Source organism: Gallinula chloropus (assembly GCF_964237585.1).
Source record: "Gallinula chloropus genome assembly, contig: HAP1_SCAFFOLD_639, whole genome shotgun sequence".
Lineage (NCBI taxonomy): Eukaryota > Metazoa > Chordata > Aves > Gruiformes > Rallidae > Gallinula > Gallinula chloropus.
In genome coordinates, this window is record NW_028168117.1 from 1 (window position 1) to 21,309 (window position 21,309).

Consider the following 21,309-nt stretch of genomic DNA (forward strand, 5'->3'; position numbering starts at 1 on the left):
CCCCTCCCACCCCCCATCCCCCCCTATCCCCTCCATCCCCCCCATCCCATATCCCCCCCTTACCCCCCATGTCCCCCCCATCCCCCCGTGTCCCCCCCTATCCCCCCCATCCCCCCCATCCCATCCCATCCCATCCCATCCCATCCCATCCCATCCCATCCCATCCCATCCCATCCCATCCCACATCCCCCCCTCCCACTCCCCCCCATCCCCCCATATCCACCCCCACCCCCACCTCCCCCCACCCCATCCCCTCCCACCCCCCATCCCCCCCCATCCCCCCCATCCCCCCCCACATCCCCCCCCCGCGCCCCCCCCAGCCTGCAGCCCGTCCGCGTGCCGCGCCTCGGGCCGGGGGCTGCAGGCGCGCGGGCTGCGCGTGCACGAGCCGGCGGATTTCCGCGTCTTCACGCGCGGCGCCGGCACCGGGGACCTGCGCGTGCTGCTGCGCGCGCCCGGTACGGGGGCGGGGCCGGGGGCTGCAGGGGGGGCGGGGCCTGGGGGCGGAGGGGGCGGGGTCTGGGACTGGAGGGGGCGGGGCCTGGGAGCCTGGGGGCGGGGTCGGTGCCGAGGGGGCGGGGCCTGGGGCTACAGGGGGCGGGGCCTGGGGCTGCAGGGGCGGAACCTGGGAGTCTGGGCGGGGGCCTGGGCGAGGGGGCGGGGCCTGGGCGTCTGGGGCGGGGCCTAAGGAGGGGGCGGGGCCTGGGAGCCTGGGCGGGGCCTAAGGGAGGGGGCGGGGCCTGGGAGCCTGGGCGGGGGGGCTGGGGGCGGGGCCTGGGGAGTCTGGGGCGGGGGCCTGGGCGAGGGGGCGGGGCCTGGGCGTCTGGGCGGGGGGCTGGGGGCGGGGCCTGGGAGTCTGGGGCGGGGCCTGGGGCTGCAGGGAGCGGGGCCTGAGAGTCTGGGCGGGGCCTAAGGGAGGGGGCGGGGCCTGGGAGTCTGGGCGGGGCCTAAGGGAGGGGCGGGGCCTGGGAGTCTGGGCGGGGGGCCTGGGGGCGGGGCCTGGGAGTCTGGGGCGGGGCCTAAGGAGGGGGCGGGGGCCTGGGAGTCTGGGCGGGGCCTAAGGGAGGGGGCGGGGCCTGGGAGTCTGGGCGGGGCCTAAGGGAGGGGGCGGGGCCTGGGAGTCTGGGCGGGGGGCTGGGGGCGGGGCCTGGGAGTCTGGGGCGGGGCCCGAGGGAGGGGGCGGGGCCTGAGGGAGGGGGCGGGGTCTGTGACTGGAGGGGGCGGGGCCTGGGAGCCCGAGGGGCGGGGTCTGGGAGCCCGAGGGGCGGGGTCTGGGAGTCTGGGCGGGGCCTAAGGGAGGGGGCGGGGCCTGGGAGTCTGGGGCGGGGGGCTGGGGGCGCTGGGGGAGTGGGGGGTCTGGGGGTGAGGGTCTAAGGGGCTGGGGAGGGGGGCTGGGGGTGGGGGGCGGGGTCTTAGTGGTTGGGGCGTGGTCAGGGGGCGTGGTTTGGGGGCCTTGGGGAAGGGTCTAGGAGGGGGCGGGGCCTGGGGTGAGGGTCTAAGGGGTGGGGGGCTGGGGGGTAATGGGGGGGTGGGGGAGAAGAGGGTGTGAGGGTCTTAGGGGTGGGGGGCTGGGGGGAAAATGGGGGGGGTGGGGGTCTGGTGCTGGGGGCTGAAGGGGAAATAGGGGGGTGGGGGGTAGAGGGGGTGAGGGTCTAAGAGGGTGGGGGGGGCTGGTGGTGTGAGGATGGGGGTCTTGGGGGCTGGGGTGAGGGTCTAAGGGGTGGGGGGATAGGGGCTGGGGGGGGAGATGGGGGGTGGGGGTCTAAGGGGGTTGGGGGGGCTGGTGGTGTGAGGGTGGGGGGCTGGGGAGAGGGTCTAAGGGGTGGGGGGCTGGGGGGTAATGGGAGGGTGGGGGAGAAGAGGATGAGGGTCTAAGGGAGTGGGGGGGGAATGGGGGGGCTGGGGGGCTGGGGGTGAGGGTCTTAGGGGTGGGGGGGCTGGGGGGGAAATGGGGGGTAGAAGGGGTGAGGGTCTAAGGGGGTGGGGGGGAGGCTGGGGGTGTGGGGGTGGGGGCCTGGGGGGCTGGGGCTGATGGGGAAATGGGGGTTGGGGGTCGGGGGCTGAGGGTCTTAGGGGTGGGGGGCTGGGGGGGAAATGGGGGCTGGGGGGCTGGGGTGAGGGTCTAAGGGGTGGGGGGGCTGGTGGTGTGAGGGGGGGGGCTGGGACTGAGGGTCTTAGGGGTGGGGGGCTGGGGGTATTGGGGGTAATGGGGGGTGGGGGTCTGGGTCTGGGGGCTGGGGGGGAGATGGGGGGTGGGGTCTGGGGGTGGGGGTCTGTGTGTCGGGGTGTGTGGGGGGTGGGCGCCCCCTGACCCCCCCTTGCCCCCCCAGACGGCGCGGAGCTGCCGGTGTCGGTGCGGGACGCGGGGGAGGGGGTGTTCGAGTGCCGGTACCTGCCCCCCACCCCCGGCAAGTACCAGGTGGCCATCACCTGGGGGGGGCACGGCATCCCGCGCAGGTACCCCCCCCACCCCCACCCACTGGCCCCCGGGACCCCCTGGGACCCCCCCACACACCCACCCACTGACCCCCCGACCCCCACCCACTGACCCCCGGGACCCCCTGAGACCCCCACACCCACCCACAGCCCCCCGGGGGTGGGCATCACCTGGGGGGGGCACGGCATCCCGCGCAGGTACCCCCGGGACCCCCCCACACCCACCCACTGACCCCCCGACCCCCACCCACTGACCCCCCAACCCCCACACCGACCCACAGCCCCCCGGGACCCCCACCCACAGCCCCCCAGGGGTGGCCATCACCTGGGGGGGGCACGGCATCCCGCGCAGGTACCCCCCCCACACCCACCCACTGACCCCCCGACCCCCACCCACTGACCCCCCAACCCCCACACCGACCCACAGCCCCCCGGGACCCCCACCCACAGCCCCCCGGGGGTGGGCATCACCTGGGGGGGGCACGGCATCCCGCGCAGGTACCCCCCCCACACCCACCCACTGACCCCCGGGACCCCCCGGGACCCCCCCACACACCCACACCCACCCACAGCCCCCCCGGGACCCCCACCCACAGCCCCCCGGGGGTGGCCATCACCTGGGGGGGGCATGGCATCCCACGCAGATATGCCCGGGACCACCACCCACACCCACCCACTGACCCCCCAACCCCCACACCCACCCACAGCCCCCACCCACAGCCCCCCGGGACCCCCACACCCACCCACTGACCCCCCGACCCCCACCCACTGACCCCCCAACCCCCACACCCACCCACAGCCCCCCGGGACCCCCACACCCACCCACTGACCCCCGGGACCCCCTGTGACCCCCACACCCACCCACAGCCCCCCCGGGACCCCCTGAGACCCCCACACCCACCCACTGACCCCCGGGACCCCCTGAGACCCCCACACCCACCCACAGCCCCCCCGGGACCCCCCGGGACCCACACACACACCCACAGCCCCCCTGGGACCCCCACCCACAGCCACCCACAGCCCCCCGGGACCCCCACCCACACCCACCCACTGCCCCCCGGGGGTGGCCATCACCTGGGGGGGGCACAGCATCCCGCGCAGGTACCGACCCCCCCACACACCCACCCACTGAGCCCCGGGACCCCCAAACCCCCCACAGCCCCTCCAGGACCCCCTGGGACTCCCCCACTCCCCCCCACACCCCCCGGGACCGTGCAGGCTGGGTGGGGGGTCTCTGGGGGAGGTGTGAGTGTGTGAGGGGCGTGCGGGAAGGGGGGTGGGGGCGGAGGCGTGTGTGAGGCGTGTGCGAACCCCAACACGTGTGGGTGCCCCACATGTGTGGGAGCCCTGACACGCGTGTGCAGGCGTGTGTGAGCCCCGACACGCGTGTGTGAGCCCTGTCACGTGTGTTCAAGGCCCTGACACGCGTGTGCAAGGCCCTGACATGCGTGTGCAGGTGTGTGTGAGCCCTGACCCGCGTGCAAGGCTCTGACACGTGTGTTCAAGGCCCTGACATGCATGTGCAAAGCCCTGACATGTGTGTGCAGGCGTGTGGGAGCCCTGACGTGTGTGTGCAAGTCCCTGACATGTGTGTGCAGACATGTGTGAGGCTGACACGTGTGTACAAGGCCCTGAGATGTGTGTGCAGGCATGTGTGAGCCCCAACCCGCATGTGTGAGCCTTGACACGTGTGTTAAAGGCCCTGACACATGTGTGCAAGGCCCTGACCCATGTGCAAGGCCCTGACACGCGTGTGTGAGCCCTGACACGAGTGCAAGGCCCTGACACATGTGTGCAAGGCCCTGACCCATGTGCAAGGCCCTGACACGCGTGTGTGAGCCCTGACACGAGTGCAAGGCCCTGACACATGTGTGCAAGGCCCTGACCCATGTGCAAGGCCCTGACACGCGTGTGTGAGCCCTGACACGAGTGCAAGGCCCTGACATGCGTGTGCAGGCGTTTGTGAGCCCCAACACGCGTGTGCAAGTCTCCGACCCGTGTGCAAGGCCCTGACATGTGTGTGCAGGTGTATGTGAGCCCTGACACATATGTGCAAGGCCCTGACATGTGTGCAAGGCCCTGACACCCATGTGCAGGCGTGTGTGAGCCCCGACACGCGTGTGTGAGCCCTGACACGCGTGTGCAGGCATGTGTGAGCCCCAACACGTGTGTGCAAGGCCCTGACGCATGTCTGCAGACGTGTGTGAGCCCCGACATGCGTGCGTGAGCCCTGACCCGCGTGCGAGGCCCTGACATGTGTGTGGAAGGCCCTGACACACGCGTGTGAGCCTTGACACACATGTGCAAGGCCCCGACCCGTTTGTGCAGGCGTGTGTGAGCCCCGACACGCATGTGCGAGCCCTGACACGCGTGTGCAAGGCCCTGACACACGCGTGTGAGCCTCGACACACATGTGCAAGGCCCTGACACGTGTGTGCAGGCGTGTGTGAGCCCCGACCCGCGTGCAAGGCCCTGACACACGTGTGTGCAAGGCCCTGACACGTGTGTGTGAGCCCCAACACGTGTGTGTGAGCCCCGACAAGCGTGCAAGGCCCTGACACATGTGTGCAGGCGTGTGTGAGCCCTAACACAGGTGTGCAAGGCCCTGACACACGTGTGTGTGAGCCCTGACACGCGTGTGAGCCCTGACACACATGTGCAAGGCCCTGACACGCGTGTGTGAGCCCTAACCCGCGTGCAGGGCCCTGACACACGCGTGTGCAAGGCCCTGACACGTGTGTGCAAGGCCCCGACCCGCGTGCAAGGCCCTGACCTGCATGCAAGGCCCTGACACACGTGTGTGAGCCCGGACACGCGTGTTCAAGGCCCTGACACGCGCGTGTGCACAGCCCGTTCGAGGTGCAGGTGTCGCCGGCGCCGGGCGAGCAGAAGGTCCGCGCGTGGGGCCCGGGGCTGGTGGGCGGCGTCGTGGGACACGCGGCCGCCTTCGTGGTGGAGGCCATCGGCACCCACGTGGGGACCCTGGGTGAGGGGGGGACACAGGGGGGGACACGGGGTGGGGGGGCCATCGGCACCCACGTGGGGACCCTGGGTGAGGGGGGGACACAGGGGGGGACACGGGGTGGGGGGGCCATTGGCACCCACGTGGGGACCCTGGGTGAGGGGGCACGGGGGGGACACGGGGTGGGGGGGCCATCGGCACCCACGTGGGGACCCTGGGTGAGGGGGGCACCGGGGGGGGACACGGAGTGGGGGAGGACACTGGGGGGGACATTGGGGTGGTGGGGGGACACTGGGGGGGACACGGGGTGGGTGGGGACAGGGAGATGGTGGGAGGCCATCGGCACCCACGTGGGGACGCTGGGTGAGGGGGGACACTGGGGGGACAGGGGGGTGGCAGGGGGACGTGGGACACTGGTGGTATTGTGGGTGGGACACTGGGGTTGGGGGGACACTGGTGGGGACACAGGGGGGGACACTGGTGGCATCATGGAGGGGACACTGGGGTGGGGGGGGACACTGGTGGGGACATGGGGGTGGAGAGGGGGACATGGGACACTGGTGGCATCGTGGGGGGGACATTGGGGTGGGGGGGACACTGGTGGGATCACTGGGGTGGGGGGGACACTGGTGGCATCATGGAGGGGACACTGGGGTGGGGGGGACACTGGTGGGGACACAGGGTGGGTGGGGACACTGGTGGCATCGTGGTGGGGACACTGGGGTGGGGGGGACACTGGTGGGGACACGGGGTGGGTGAGGGACGTGGGACACTGGTGGCATCGTGGGGGGGACACTGGGGTGGTGGGAACACTGGTGGGGACACGGGGTGGGTGAGGGACGTGGGACACTGGTGGCATCGTGAGGGGGACACTGGGGTGGTGGGGACACAGGTGGGGACATGGGATGGGTGGGGACACTGGTGGCATCATGGAGGGGACACTGGGGTGGGAGGGACACTGGTGGGGACATGGGGGTGACAGGGGGACATGGGGCACTGGTGGCATCATGGGGGGGACATTGAGAGGGGACACTGGTGGGGACGTGGGGATGGAGAGGGTTGTCACAGGGGGTGACAGGGGGTGGCACTGGGTGTCCCCAGGCTTCTCCATCGAGGACCCGTCGCAGGCGCGCATCGAGTGGGGTGACAGGGGGTGACAGGGGGGTGACAGGGGGGTTATGTGGGGGGGTGACACGGGCAGGGGGTGCCATGGGGGTGTCACAGGGTGTGACAGGAGGTGACAGGGGGTGTCCCCAGGCTTCTCCATCGAGGACCCGTCGCAGGCGCGCATCGAGTGGGGTGACAGGAGGTGACAGGAGGTGACAGGGGGTGACAGGAGGTGACAGGGGGTGTCACAGGGGGTGTCACAGGGTGTCACAGGGGTGACACTGGGGTCACATGGGGGGTCCCCAAGCTTCTCCATCGAGGGCCCGTCGCAGGCGCGCATCGAGTGGGGTGACACGGGCAGGGGGTGTCACAGGGGGTGTCACAGGGGTGTCACAGGGGTGTGACAGGGTGTGACAGGGGGTGACACGGGGGTCCCCAGGCTTCTCCATCGAGGGCCCGTCGCAGGCGCGCATCGAGTGTGACGACCGCGGGGACGGCTCGTGCGACGTGCGCTACTGGCCCACGGAGCCGGGCGCCTACGCGGTGCACGTGGTGTGCGACGACGAGGACATCAAGGACAGCCCCTTCCTGGCCCAGATCCTGCCCGCCCAGCACGACTCCTGGCCCGACAAGGTGACACCCTGACCCACGGCGACCCACAGCGCCCTGACCCATAGTGACCCACAGCACCCTGACCCACAGCGACCCACAGAGCCCTGACCCACAGCACCCTGACCCATAGTGACCCACAGCACCCCGACCCACAGCACCCTGACCCATAGTGACCCAGAGCGCCCTGACCCACAGCGACCCACAGAGCCCTGACCCACAGCGCCCTGACCCAGACCGACCCACAGAGCCCTGACCCATAGTGACCCACAGCGCCCTGACCCACAGCGACCCACAGCACCCTGACCCACAGCGACCCACAGCACCCTGACCCACAGCACCCTGACCCACAGCGCCCCGACCCACGGCGACCCACAGAGCCCCGACCCATAGTGACCCACAGCATCCTGACCCATAGCGACCCACAGAGCCCCGACCCACAGCGACCCACAGCGCCCTGACCCACAGCACCCTGACCCATAGCGACCCACAGCGCCCTGACCCACAGCGACCCACAGAGCCCTGACCCATAGCGACCCATCAGAGCCCTGACCCACAGTGACCCACAGCATCCTGACCCATAGCGACCCACAGCACCCCGACCCACAGCACCCTGACCCATAGTGACCCAGAGCGCCCTGACCCACAGCGACCCACAGAGCCCTGACCCACAGCGCCCTGACCCATAGTGACCCACAGCACCCTGACCCACAGCACCCTGACCCACAGAGCCCTGACCCATAGCAACCCACAGCGCCCCGACCCACAGCGACCCACAGCACCCTGACCCATGGCGACCCACAGAGCCCTGACCCATAGTGACCCACAGCACCCTGACCCACAGCACCCTGACCCACAGAGCCCTGACCCATAGCAACCCACAGCGCCCCGACCCATAGCGACCCATAGCACCCTGACCCATAGCGACCCATAGCACCCTGACCCACAGCAACCTGCCCTATAGCACCCTGACCCACAGAGCCCTGACCCACAGCGCCCTGACCCATAGCACCCCGACCCACAGCAACCCACAGCACCCCAACCCATAGCGACCCATAGCACCCTGACCCATAGCGACCCACAGAGCCCTGACCCATAGCGACCCACAGCACCCTGACCCATAGCGACCCATAGCACCCTGACCCACAGCACCCTGACCCATAGCGACCCATAGCACCCTGACCCACAGCAACCTGCCCTATAGCACCCTGACCCACAGCGCCCTGACCCACAGCGCCCTGACCCATAGCACCCTGACCCATAGCGACCCATAGCACCCTGACCCACAGCAACCTGCCCTACAGCACCCTGACCCACAGTGCCCTGACCCACAGCGCCCGGACCCACAGCGCCCAGACCCATAGTGACCCATAGCACCCTGACCCATAGCACCCTGACCCATAGCGACCCATAGCACCCTGACCCACAGCGCCCTGACCCATAGCGACCCATAGCACCCTGACCCACAGCAACCTGCCCTATAGCACCCTGACCCACAGCGCCCTGACCCACAGCGCCCGGACCCACAGCAACCTGCCCTATAGCACCCTGACCCACAGGGCCCTGACCCACAGTGCCCTGACCCACAGAGCCCTGACCCATAGCGACCCATAAGACCCTGACCCATAGCAACCCATAGCAGCCTGACCCATAGCGTCCCATAGCACCCTGACCCATAGTGACCCATAGCACCCTGACCCACAGCAACCTGCCCTATAGCACCCTGGCCCACAGCGCCCTGACCCACAGCGCCTGGACCCACAGAGTCCTGACCCACAGAGCCCTGACCCATAGCGCCCCATAGCACCCTAACCCATAGTGCCCCACAGAGCCCTGACCCACAGACCCCTGACCCATAGCACCCCATAGCACCCTAACCCATAGCACCCTGACCCATAGTGCCCCATACCACCCTGACCCCATGGAGCCCTGACCCATAGAGCCCTGACCCATAGTGCCCCATAGTGCCCTATAGCACCCTGACCCATAACATCCCACCCCATAGTGCTCCATAGCACCCTGCCCAGAGCACCCTGCCCCATAGCACCTTGCTTGGCCCATAGCACCCTGCCCCATAGCACCCCGTATCACCTCACAGCGCCCCATAGCGCCCTGCAGCACTCTGCCCCACAGGACCCCATAGCACCCCCCACAGCACCCTGCTGTGCCCCACTGCACCCCATAGCACCCTACACTGCCACCCTGTGCCCCACAGCTCCCCCCACCCCCTACCCTGGCAGCCCTGGGTGTCTTTGCAGCCATGGGTGCCCCCCGGGCCCCCCTGACCCCCCTGCCCCCCGCAGGTGAAGGCCTTTGGGCCGGGGCTGGAGCCCACCGGCTGCATCGTGGAGCGACCGGCGGAGTTCACCATCGACACGCGCGGCGCTGGCAAGGGGCCCCTCAAGCTCTACGCCCAGGTAGGGTGCTGGCGGGTGCCATTGGGTACCATTGGGTGCCATTGGGTGCCATTGGGTGCCATTGGCCACTGATGGGTACCATTGGCCAGTGTTAGGTGCCATTGGCCAATGTTGGGCACCATTGGGTGCCATTGGGTGCCGTTGGCCAATGTTGGGTGCCATTGGATGCCGTTGGGTGCCGTTTGGTACCACTGGCTGATGTTGGGTGGGATTGGGTGCCATTTGGTACCATTGAGTGCGGTTGGGTGCCATTGCCCTCTGTTGGGTGCTGTTGGCCACCATTGAGTGTCATTGGCCACTGTTGGGTGTCATAGGCCACCATTGGCCACTGTTGGCTGCCATTGGCTACTGTTGGCCACTGTTGGCCACCGTTGAGTGCTGTTGACCACCGTTGGGTGCTGTTGGCCACCTTTGGCCACCATTGGCCACTCTTGGCCAGCGTTGGGTGCCGTTGACCAATGTTGGGTGCTGTTGGCCACCGTTGGGTGCTATTTGCCACCTTTGGCCGCCATTGGTCACTGTTGGCCGCTGTTGGCCACTGTTGAGTGCTGTTGACCACCGTTGGGTGCTGTTGGCCACCTTTGGCCACCATTGGCCACTCTTGGCCACCATTGGGTGCTGTTGGCCACCATTGGGTGCTGTAGGGCACCGTTGGGTGCCATTGGCCACCTTTGGCCACCATTGGCCACTCTTGGCCAGCGTTGGGTGCCGTTGACCACTGTTGGGTGCCGTTGGCCACCATTGAGTGCCGTTGGTCACCTTTGGGTGCTGTTGCTCACCATTGGGTGCCATTGGCCACCGTTGGGTGCCGTTGGCCACCTTTGGCCACCGTTGGCTGCCATTGGCCACTCTTGGCCAGCGTTGGGTGCCGTTGACCAATGTTGGGTGCCCTTGGCCTCCATTGGGTGCCATTGGCCTCCGTTGGCCATGGCAGAGCACCCTGGGGTGCCGTTGGGCGCCGTTGGGCGCCGTTGGGCGCCGCGGATGCCCTCACCCCCTCCCTGGTGCCCGCAGGACGCCGAGGGCTGCCCCATCGACGTCAAGGTGAAGGACAACGGCGACGGCACCTACCACTGCGTCTACGTGCCCACCAAGGCCATCAAGCACACCATCATCGTGGCCTGGGGGGGGGTCTCCACCCCCCGCAGCCCCTTCCGCGTGGGTGCCCTGGGCTGGGGTCTCGGGGGGTGGGTCTGGGTGGGGTGGGTGGGTCTGTGACTGTCCCCATCACCCACAGGTGAACGTGGGGGGGGTCACCACCCCCCTTCTGCGTGGGTGCCATGGGGCGGGGTCTCGGGGGGGGGTCCAGGTTGGGTGGGTGGGTCTGTGACCGTTCCCATCACCCACAGGTGAATGTGGGGGGGGTCACCACCCCCTGCAGCCCCTTCTGCGTGGGTGCCATGGGGTGGGGTCTCAGGGGGGTGGTTCTGGGTCGGGGGGGGGTCTCGGGGGGTGGTTCTGGGTGGGGTGGGGTCTCGGGGGGTGGTTCTGGGTGGGGGGGTCCGTGACCATCCCCATCACCCACAGGTGAACGTGGGGGGGTCACCACCCCCCTTCCCTGTGGGTGCCATGGGGTGGGGTCTTGGGGGGGTGTTTCCGGGTGGGGTGGGGTCTCGGGGGGCTGATTCTGGGTGGGGGGGTCCGTGACCATCCCCATCACCCGCAGGTGAGCGTGGGGGAGGGCAGCCACCCCGGCAGGGTGAAGGTCTACGGGCCGGGCGTGGAGAAGACGGGGCTGAAGGCCAACGAGCCCACCTACTTCACCGTGGACTGCAGCGAGGCCGGGCAGGGTGGGCGCCCGCGGGGCAGGGGGGCTGCGAACACCCCTGGGCACCCTGCTGGGGGGGGGTGGGGCTGCCCAATCCAGGGGGGGATGGGGTGGGGTGGGGCCACCCAACCCATGGGGTGATGGGGGTGGGATGGGGCCACCCAACCATGAGGAGTGGGGTGATGGGGTGAGGGGGTGCCACCCTATGGGGTGGGTGCCCACCGTGGGGCTGGGTGGGGTGAGGGGGCAAGGAACACCCTTGGGGACCCTGCTGGGGGTGGGATGGGGCCACCCAACCCAGGGGGTGAGGGGGTGGGATGGGGCCACCCAACCATGAGGAGTGGGGTGATGGGGTGAGGGGGTGCCACCCTATGGGGTGGGTGCCCACTGTGGGGCTGGGGGCGTGCAGGGGCAAGGAACACCCATGGGGACCCTTCAGGGGGTGGGATGGGGCCACCCAACTCATGGGGTGAGGGGGTAGGGGGGTGCCACCCTATGGGGTGAGGGGTAGGGGGGTGCCACCCCATGGGGTGAGGGGGTGGGATGGTGCCACCCAACCCAGGGGGTAATGGGGTGAGGTGGTGCCAACCCATGGGGTGATGGGGTGGGATGGGGCCACCCAACCCATGGGGTGAGGGGGTAGGGGGGTGCCACCCTATGGGGTAGGTGCCTGCTGTGGGGCTGGGGGGGGGGGGGCAAGGAACACCCATGGGGACCCTTCTGGGGGTGGGATGGGGCCACCCAACCAATGGGGTGAGGGGCTAAGGGGGTGCCACCCCATGGGGTGAGGGGGTGGGATGGGGCCACCCAACCCATGGGGTGAGGGGGTAGGGGGGTGTCACCCCATGGGGTGAGGGGGTGGGATGGGGCCACCCAACCCATGGGGTTACGGGATGGGATTGTGCCACCCTATGGGGTGGGTGCCCACTGTGGGGCTGGGGGCATTCAGGGGCAGGGAACACCCATGGGGACCCTTCTGGGGGTGGGATGGGGCCACCCAACCCATGGGGTGAGGGGGTAGGGAGGTGCCACCCCATGGGGTGAGGGGGTGGGACGGGGCCACCCAACCCAAGAGGAGTGGGGTGACGAGGGGTGATGGTGCCACCCTATGGGGTGACGGGGGGGATGGAGCAGCAGGGTGACAGTGGTGGGGACACCCCTCAGGTGACGTCAGCATCGGGATCAAGTGCGCCCCGGGCGTGGTGGGGCCGGTGGAGGCCGACATCGACTTTGACATCATCAAGAACGACAACGACACCTTCACGGTGAAGTACACCCCCCCCGGGGCCGGGCTCTACACCATCATGGTGCTGTTCGGGAAGCAGGTACCACCCATGGGAGGGAGGGTGGGGTGGGGTGGGGTGGGGTGGGATGGGATGGGATGGGATGGGATGGGATGGGATGGGATGGGGATGGGGATGGGATGGGATGGGGATGGGATGGGGATGGGGATGGGATGGGATGGGATGGGATGGGGATGGGATGGGATGGGGATGGGGATGGGATGGGATGGGGATGGGATGGGATGGGATGGGATGGGGATGGGGATGGGATGGGATGGGATGGGGATGGGATGGGGATGGGATGGGATGGGGATGGGATGGGGATGGGATGGGATGGGATGGGGATGGGGATGGGATGGGGATGGGGATGGGGATGGGATGGGATGGGATGGGGATGGGGATGGGGATGGGGATGGGATGGGGATGGGATGGGATGGGATGGGGATGGGGATGGGGATGGGAATGGGATGGGGATGGGGATGGGGATGGGATGGGATGGGATGGGATGGGATGGGATGGGATGGGGATGGGGATGGGATGGGATGGGATGGGGATGGGGATGGGATGGGATGGGATGGGATGGGATGGGATGGGATGGGGATGGGGATGGGATGGGATGGGATGGGGATGGGGATGGGGATGGGGATGGGGATGGGATGGGGATGGGGATGGGGATGGGGATGGGAATGGGGATGGGGATGGGATGGGGATGGGATGGGATGGGATGGGGATGGGGATGGGGATGGGATGGGATGGGATGGGATGGGGATGGGATGGGATGGGGATGGGGATGGGATGGGATGGGATGGGATGGGATGTGGATGGGGATGGGATGGGATGGGGATGGGATGGGATAGGATGGGATGGGATGGGAGGGGGGTCTGTCCCCCCCAGCAGTGTCCCCCGGTGGTCACCGTGGTGTCACCGTGCCGTGTCCCTGTCCCCAGGAGATCCCCACCAGCCCGTTCCGCATCAAGGTGGATCCGTCCCACGACGCCAGCAAGGTCAAGGCTGAGGGACCCGGGCTCAGCCGCACCGGTGAGGGGACTGGGGGGCTGGGGGGGCTGTGGGGCAGGGACCGTGGGGCTGGGGGTGCCATGGGGCAGGGGCTGGGGGTGCTGTGGGGCTGGGGGTGCCATGGGACTGGGTGCTGTACGTGCCATGGGGCAGGGGCTGTGGGTGCTCTGGGTGCTGTGGGGCAGAGGCCATGGGGCAGGGGCTGTGGGTGCTGTGGGGCAGGGGCCATGGGGCTGTGGGGCTGTGGGTGCCATGAGGCAGGGGCTGTGGGTGCTGTGGGGGAGAGGCCATGGGACAGGGGCTGTGGGTGCTGTGGGTGCTGTATATGCCATGGGGCTGTGGGGCTGTGGGTGCCATGGGGCTGTGGGGCTGGTTGCCATAGGTGCTGTGGGGCAGGTTCTGTGGGTGCTATAGGGCCAGGTGCTGTAGGTGCCATGGGTCAGGGTACTGTGGGTACTGTGGGTCCATGGGTGCTGTGGGTCAGGGTGCTACGGGTGCCACAGGTCACTGTGGGTCGGTCAGGGTGCTGTGGGTGCCATGGGTCGCCATGGGTCACCATGGGTCAGGTTGCTGTGGGTCAGGGTGCCATGGGTCAGGGTGCTGCAGGTTGCTGTGGGTCATGGTGCCATGGGTCAGGGTGCTGTGGGTTGCTGTGGGTCAGGTTGCTGTGGGTCAGGGTGCTGTGGGTCAGGGTGCCGTGGGTCAGGGTGCTGTGGGTGCTGTGGGTCTGGGTGCTGCGGGTCAGGGTGCCATGGGTCAGGGTGCTGTGGGTCAGGGTGCTGTAGGGTGCTATGGGTCAGGGTGCTATGGGTCAGGGTGCCGTGGGTCAGGGTGCTGTGGGTCAGGGTGCTGTGGGTCAGGGTGCTATGGGTCAGGGTGCCGTGGGTCAGGGTGCTGTGGGTTGCTGTGGGTCTGGGTGCTGTGGGTCAGGGCGCTGTGGGTCAGGGTGCCGTGGGTCAGGGTGCTGTGGGTCGCTCTGGGTCAGGGTGCTGTGGGTCAGGGTCACTGTGGGTCAGGGTGCCGTAGGTCAGGGTGCCACGTGTCTCACGGGTGCTGTGGGTTGCTATGGGTCAGGGTGCTGTGGGTCAGGGTGCTGTGGGTCACCGTGGTTCAGGGTGCCATGGGTTGCTGTGGGTCAGGGTGGGTCAGGGTGCCATGTGTCTCACGGGTGCTGTGGGTCAGGGTGCCGTGGGTCAGGGTGCTGTGGGTCAGGGTGCTGTGGGTCACTGTGGGTCAGGGTGCTGTGGGTCACCGTGGGTCAGGGTTGCTGTGGGTCAGGGTGGGTCAGGGTGCCGCGTGTCTCACGGGTGCGGTGGGTCAGGGTGCCGTGGGTCAGGGTGCTGTGGGTCAGGGTGCTGTGGGTCAGGGCGCTGTGGGTCACCGTGGGTCAGGGTGGGTCAGGGTGCTGTGGGTCAGGGTGGGTCAGGGTGCCGCGTGTCTCACGGGTGCTGTGGGGCGCAGGGGTGGAGGTGGGGCAGCCCACCCACTTCACGGTGCAGACCAAGGGGGCGGGCAAAGCGCCCCTGGACGTGCAGTTCGGCGCCGCGGGGCCCGGCGCGGCCGTGCGCGACTTCCAGCTCATCGACAACCACGACTACTCCTACACCGCCAAGTACTGCCCGCTGCAGCAGGTGCGCGGCTATGGGGTGGCCATGGGGTGGCCATGGGTGGCTGTGGGCAGCTATGGGGTGCCCAAGCTGTGGGACACCCAACCTGTGGGGTACCTATGGGGTGCCTAAGCTGTGGGGCAGTTATGGGGCACCCAACCTATGAGGCACCCAACCTGTGGGGCACCCAACCTATGGGGTACCCAAGCTGTGGGGAATCCAACCTGTGGGGCAGTTATGGGGCACCCAACCTATGGGGTACCCAAGCTGTGGGCCACCCAAGCTGTGGAGCAGTTATGGGGTGCCCAAGCTGTGGGGCACCCAATTTGTGGGGTACCTATGGGGTGCCCAAGCTGTGGGGCACCCAACCTGTGGGGAGCCCAAGCTGTGGGGCACCCAACCTGTGGGGTACCCAAGCTGTGGGGTACCCAAGCTGTGGGGGACCCAACCTGTGGGGCACCCAACTTGTGGGGTACCTATGGGGAGCCCAAGCTGTGGGGCACCCAACCTGTGGGGTACCCAAGCTGTGGGGTGCCCAAGCTGTGGGGTGCCCAACCTGTGGGGTACCCAAGCTGTGGGGTGCCCAAGCTGTGGGGCACCCAAGCTGTGGGGCAGTTGTGGGGTGCCCAAGCTGTGGGGCACCCAGCCTATGGGGTACCTATGGGGAGCCCAACCTATGGAGCACCCAACTTGTGGGGTACCTATGGGGAGCCCAACCTGTGGGGTACCCAGCCTGTGGGGTGCCCAACCTATGGGCTGCCCAAGCTGTGGGGCACCCAACTTGTGGGGTACCTATGGGGAATCCAACCTATGGGGTACCCAGCCTGTGGGGTGCCCAAGCTGTGGGGAATCCAACCTGTGGGGCAGTTATGGGGTACCCAAGGTGTGGGGCACCCAACCTGTGAGGTACCCAAGCTGTGGGGTGCTCAAGCTGTGGGGTACCCAAGCTGTGGGGCATCCAGCCTATGGGGTACCTATGGGGAGCCCAACCTATGGAGCACCCAACTTGTGGGGTACCTATGGGGTGCCCAAGCTGTGGGGCACCCAGCCTGTGGGGCCATTATGGGGCACCCAACCTATGGGGTACCCAACTTGTGGGGCACCCAACTTGTGGGGTACCTATGGGGAGCCCAAGCTGTGGGGTACCCAAGCTGTGGGGTGCTCAAGCTGTGGGGTACCCAGCCTGTGGGGTGCTCAAGCTGTGGGGCAGTTGTGGGGTACCCAAGCTGTGGGGCACCCAGCCTATGGGGTACCTATGGGGAGCCCAACCTATGGGGTACCCAGCCTGTGGGGTGCCCAAGTTGTGGGGAATCCAACCTGTGGGGCAGTTATGGGGTACCCAAGCTGTGGGGCACCCAACCTGTGAGGTACCCAAGCTGTGGGGTGCTCAAGCTGTGGGGTACCCAAGCTGTGGGGCACCCAGCCTATGGGGTACCTATGGGGACCCCAACCTATGGAGCACCCAACTTGTGGGGTACCTATGGGGTGCCCAAGCTGTGGGGCACCCAACTTGTGGGGTACCTATGGGGAGCCCAAGTTGTGGGGCACCCAACTTGTGGGGTACCTATGGGGCACCCAAGCTGTGGGGCAGTTATGGGGTATCCAAGCTGTGGGGCACCCGACCTGTGGGGTACCCAACCTGTGGGGTGCTCAAGCTGTGGAGCACCCAACTTGTGGGGTACCTATGGGGAGCCCAAGCTGTGGGGCACCCAAGCTGTGGGGTGCCCAACCTATGGGGTGCCCAAGCTGTGGGGCACCCAACCTGTGGGGTACCTATGGGGAGCCCAACCTGTGGGGTACCCAAGCTGTGGGGCACCCAACCTGTGGGGTACCTATGGGGTGCCTAAGCTGTGGGGCAGTTATGGGGCACCCAACCTATGGGGTACCCGACCTGTGGGGCACCCGACCTGTGGGGTACCCAAGCTGTGGGGAATCCAACCTGTGGGGCAGTTATGGGGCACCCAACCTATGGGGTACCCAAGCTGTGGGCCACCCAAGCTGTGGAGCAGTTATGGGGTGCCCAAGCTGTGGGGCACCCAATTTGTGGGGTACCTATGGGGTGCCCAAGCTGTGGGGCACCCAACCTGTGGGGAGCCCAAGCTGTGGGGCACCCAACCTGTGGGGTACCCAAGCTGTGGGGTACCCAAGCTGTGGGGGACCCAACCTGTGGGGCACCCAACTTGTGGGGTACCTATGGGGAGCCCAAGCTGTGGGGCACCCAACCTGTGGGGTACCCAAGCTGTGGGGTGCCCAAGCTGTGGGGTGCCCAAGCTGTGGGGCACCCAAGCTGTGGGGTGCCCAACCTGTGGGGTACCCAAGCTGTGGGGTGCCCAACCTATGGGGTGCCCAAGCTGTGGGGCACCCAACTTGTGGGGTACCCAACCTACAGGGTACCCAGCCTGTGGGGTGCCCAAGCTGTGGGGAATCCAACCTGTGGGGCAGTTGTGGGGTGCCCAAGCTGTGGGGCACCCAACTTGTGGGGTACCCAACCTACAGGGTACCCAGCCTGTGGGGTGCCCAAGCTGTGGGGTACCCAACCTGTGGGGCAGTTGTGGGGTGCCCAAGCTGTGGGGCACCCAGCCTATGGGGTACCTATGGGGAGCCCAACCTATGGGGCACCCAACCTGTGGGATACCTATGGGGTGCCCAAGCTGTGGGGCAGTTATGGGGTGCCTGAGCTGTGGGGCACCCGAGCTGTGGGGTACCCGAGCTGTGGGGTACCTATGGGGTACCCCAAGCTGCACCCAAGCTGTGGGGCAGCTCTGGGGCACCCAACCTATGGGGCACCCAATCTATGGGCAACCCCCTCTCAACATGACCCATAGGGGCACCCACAGCATCACCCCATAGCAGGACCCACAGCATCACCCCCCACCCCATAGCGGGCCCCATAGCACCCCCCCCATCACCCACAGGCACCCCATTGCCACCCATCACCCCAACGCCCCCCCCGCCCCCCTACAACCCCCTGTGACCCCCAGGCCCCCCTCCCCCTGCCCCATGGGTGCCCCCCACCCACCCCATGGAGGGGGGGGAACAGGATGGGGGCTGTGTGCCCCCCCAGCCCCCTGATTTGGGGTGTCCCCACAGGGGGGAGCAGGGGGGGGGTGCTGTGTGCCCCCCCAGCCCCCTGATTTGGGGTGTCCCCACAGGGGGGAGTGGGGGGGGGTGCTGTGTGCCCCCCCAGCCCCCTGATTTGGGGTGTCCCCGCAGGGTCCCCTGTCCGTGGCGGTGACGTACGGGGGGGACCCCATCCCCCGCAGCCCCTTCGCTGTCAACGTGGCCCCCCCCCTGCAGCTGAACAAGGTCACGGTGCAGGGGCTCAACAGCAGTGAGTGGGGAGGGGGCTGGGGGGGGAGTTTGGGGGTCTTGGGGGGGGATGGGGGGGATGGGAGTCTTGGGGGGGTGGCTGGGGGTCTTGGGGGGCACCTCGGGGGTCTAAAGTGGGGTGTCTGGAGGGGCTGGGGGTCTTGGGGGGGGGGCTGGGGGTCTTGGGAAGGGTGTCTGGGGGGGCTGGGAGTCTTGGGGGGGTGGCTGGGGGTCTTGAGGGGCACCTCAGGGGTCTAAAAGTGGGTGTCTGGAGGGGCTGGGGGTCTTGGAGTGGGGGTCTGGGAGGGGCTGGGAGTCTTAAGGGGGTGGCTGGGGGTCTTGGGGGGCACCTCAGGGGTCTAAAGGGGGGTGTCTGGAGGGGCTGGGGGTCTTGGAGTGGGGGTCTGGGAGGGGCTGGGAGTCTTAAGGGGGTGGCTGGGGGTCTTGGGGGGCACCTCAGGGGTCTAAAGGGGGGTGTCTGGAGGGGCTGGGGGTCTTGAGGGGGTGGCTGGGGGTCTTGGGGAGGGAGTCTGGGGGGGCTGGGAGTCTTGGGGGGGGGGGCTGGGGGTCTTGGGGGGCACCTCAGGGGTCTAAAGGGGGGTGTCTGGAGGGGCTGGGGGTCTTGAGGGGGCGGCTGGGGGTCTTGGGAAGGGTGTCTGGGGGGGCTGGGGGTCTTGGGGGGCACCTCAGGGGTCTAAAGGGGGGTGTCTGGAGGGGCTGGGGGTCTTGTGGGTGTCGTCTGTGGGGGCTGGGGGTCTTGGGGGGGTGGCTGGGGATCTTGGGGGGCACCTTGGGGGGGCGTCTGGGGGTGGCTGGCAGTCTTGGGGAGGTGGCTGGGGGTCTTGGGGGGCACTAGCGGGGTGTCTGGAGGGGCTGGGGGTCTGAGGGGGGTGGCTGGGGGTCAAGGGGAGGGAGTCTGGTGGGGCTGGGAGTCTTGGGGAGGTGGCTGGGGGTCTTGGGGGTCACCTTGGGGGGGCATCTGGGGGGCTGGGGGTCTTGGGGAGGTGGCTGGGGGTCTTTGGGGAGAAACCTGGAGAAACCTGGGGGTCCAGGGGGGCATCTGGGTGGGCTGGGGGTCTTGGGAGGGGGCGTCTGGGGGGATTATGGGTCTTGGGGGGGGCGTCTGAGGGGGCTGGGGGTCTTAGGGGGGGAACCTAGGGGTCCGGGGGGGCATCTGGGGGGTGTCCAGGGGTCTCGGGGGGCACCTCAGGGGTGTGGGGGGGTGTCTGGGGGTCTTGAGGAGGGAACCTGGGGGTCCAGGGGGGCATCTGGGGGGGTGTCGAGGGGTCTGGGGGTGTGTCCAGAGGGTCTTGGGGGGCACCTCAGAGGTCCTGGGGGGGCATCTGGGGAGGGGTGGGGGTCTTGGGGGGCACCTCGAGGGTCTGGGGGGGGGGGTCCCGGGGGGGGGTGGGAGTGGATAGGGGGTCTTGGGAGGGAACCTGGGGGTCCAGAGGGGCATCTTGGGGGGTATCCAGGGGTCTTGGGGGGGGGGGGGGGGGCTGGGGGGCGTCTGGGGGGGCACCCAGGTTATTGAGGGGGGGCGGGGGGGGGGGATACCCCCTATTGGGGGGTCTGAGGGGGGGGTCACACCGTGTGGGGCTGATGGGAGGAGCCCCCCCCTGACGCCCCCCCCCCAAATTCTCTCCCCCCTCCCCAGAGGCAGAGGTGGGGACACCCTATTGTGGGGTGGGGGGGCTGTGTTTGGGGGGGGGGGATACCCCCTATTGGGGGGTCTGAGGGGGGTCACACCGTGTGGGGCTGATGGGAGGAGCCCCCCCCTGACGCCCCCCCCCCCAAATTCTCTCCCCCCTCCCCAGAGGCCGAGGTGGGGTGGGGACACCCTATTGTGGGGTGGGGGGCTGTGTATGGGGTGGGGGGGGGATACACCCTATTGGGGGGTCTGAGGGGGCTCCCACCGCATGGGGCTGATGGGAGGAGCCCCCCCTGACGCCCCCCCTCCAAATTCTCTCCCCCCCCAGAGGCAGAGGTGGGGCAGCCCCAGGAGTTCTCGGTGGGGACCCAGGGGGCGGGGGGCCAGGGCAAGGTGGGGGTGAAGGTGACGGGCCCCTCCCGCCGCCCCGTGCCCTGCCGGGTGGGCCCGGCCCCCCCCGGGGGTCCCCACCCCGTCAGCTTCACCCCCCCCGAGGAGGGACCCCACCGCGTGGAGGTGACGTACGACGGGCACCCGGTCCCGGGGAGCCCCTTCCCTGTGGAGGCCCTGCTGCCCCCCGACCCCAGCAAGGTGAGTGTGCAACGGGCGTGCAAGGGGCGTGCAACACACCCCCAGACCCCCCAGACACCCCCCAGACACAGACCCACAGACCCCCCCCATAACCAGCCCTGCTGCCCCCCGACCCCAGCAAGGTGAGTGTGCAACGGGCGTGCAAGGGGCGTGCAACACACCCCCAGACCCCCCAGACACCCCCCAGACACAGACCCACAGACCCCCCCCCATAACCAGCCCTGCTGCCCCCCGACCCCAGCAAGGTGAGTGTGCAACGGGCGTGCAAGGGGCGTGCAACACACCCCCAGACCCCCCAGACCCCGAGACCCCCCAGACACAGACCCACAGACCCCCCCCCATAACCAGCCCTGCTGCCCCCCGACCCCAGCAAGGTGAGTGTGCAACGGGCGTGCAAGGGGCGTGCAACACACCCCCAGACCCCCCAGACCCCCCCGAGACCCCCCCACACACACAGACCCACAGACCTCCCCCCATAACCAGCCCTGCTGCCCCCCGACCCCAGCAAGGTGAGGTGTGCAACGGGCGTGCAAGGGGCGTGCAACACACCCC

At 68.6% G+C, this 21,309-nt stretch overlaps 1 protein-coding gene across 1 annotated transcript; it reads left to right on the plus strand.

Moving 5' to 3' along the window:
• Positions 1–320: 320 nt before the first annotated feature.
• Positions 321–20,757, plus strand: LOC311204798 (filamin-C-like; the record flags this gene model as incomplete). The annotated part of the gene is made up of 12 exons (XM_084281151.1): positions 321–458; positions 2,331–2,457; positions 5,286–5,422; positions 6,945–7,138; positions 9,418–9,531; positions 10,546–10,689; positions 11,198–11,321; positions 12,464–12,624; positions 13,530–13,620; positions 15,061–15,230; positions 18,420–18,537; positions 20,495–20,757. Coding segments are annotated over 12 exons (1,781 nt in total), but the record flags the coding sequence as incomplete, so codon positions are not given.
• Positions 20,758–21,309: the final 552 nt, after the last annotated feature.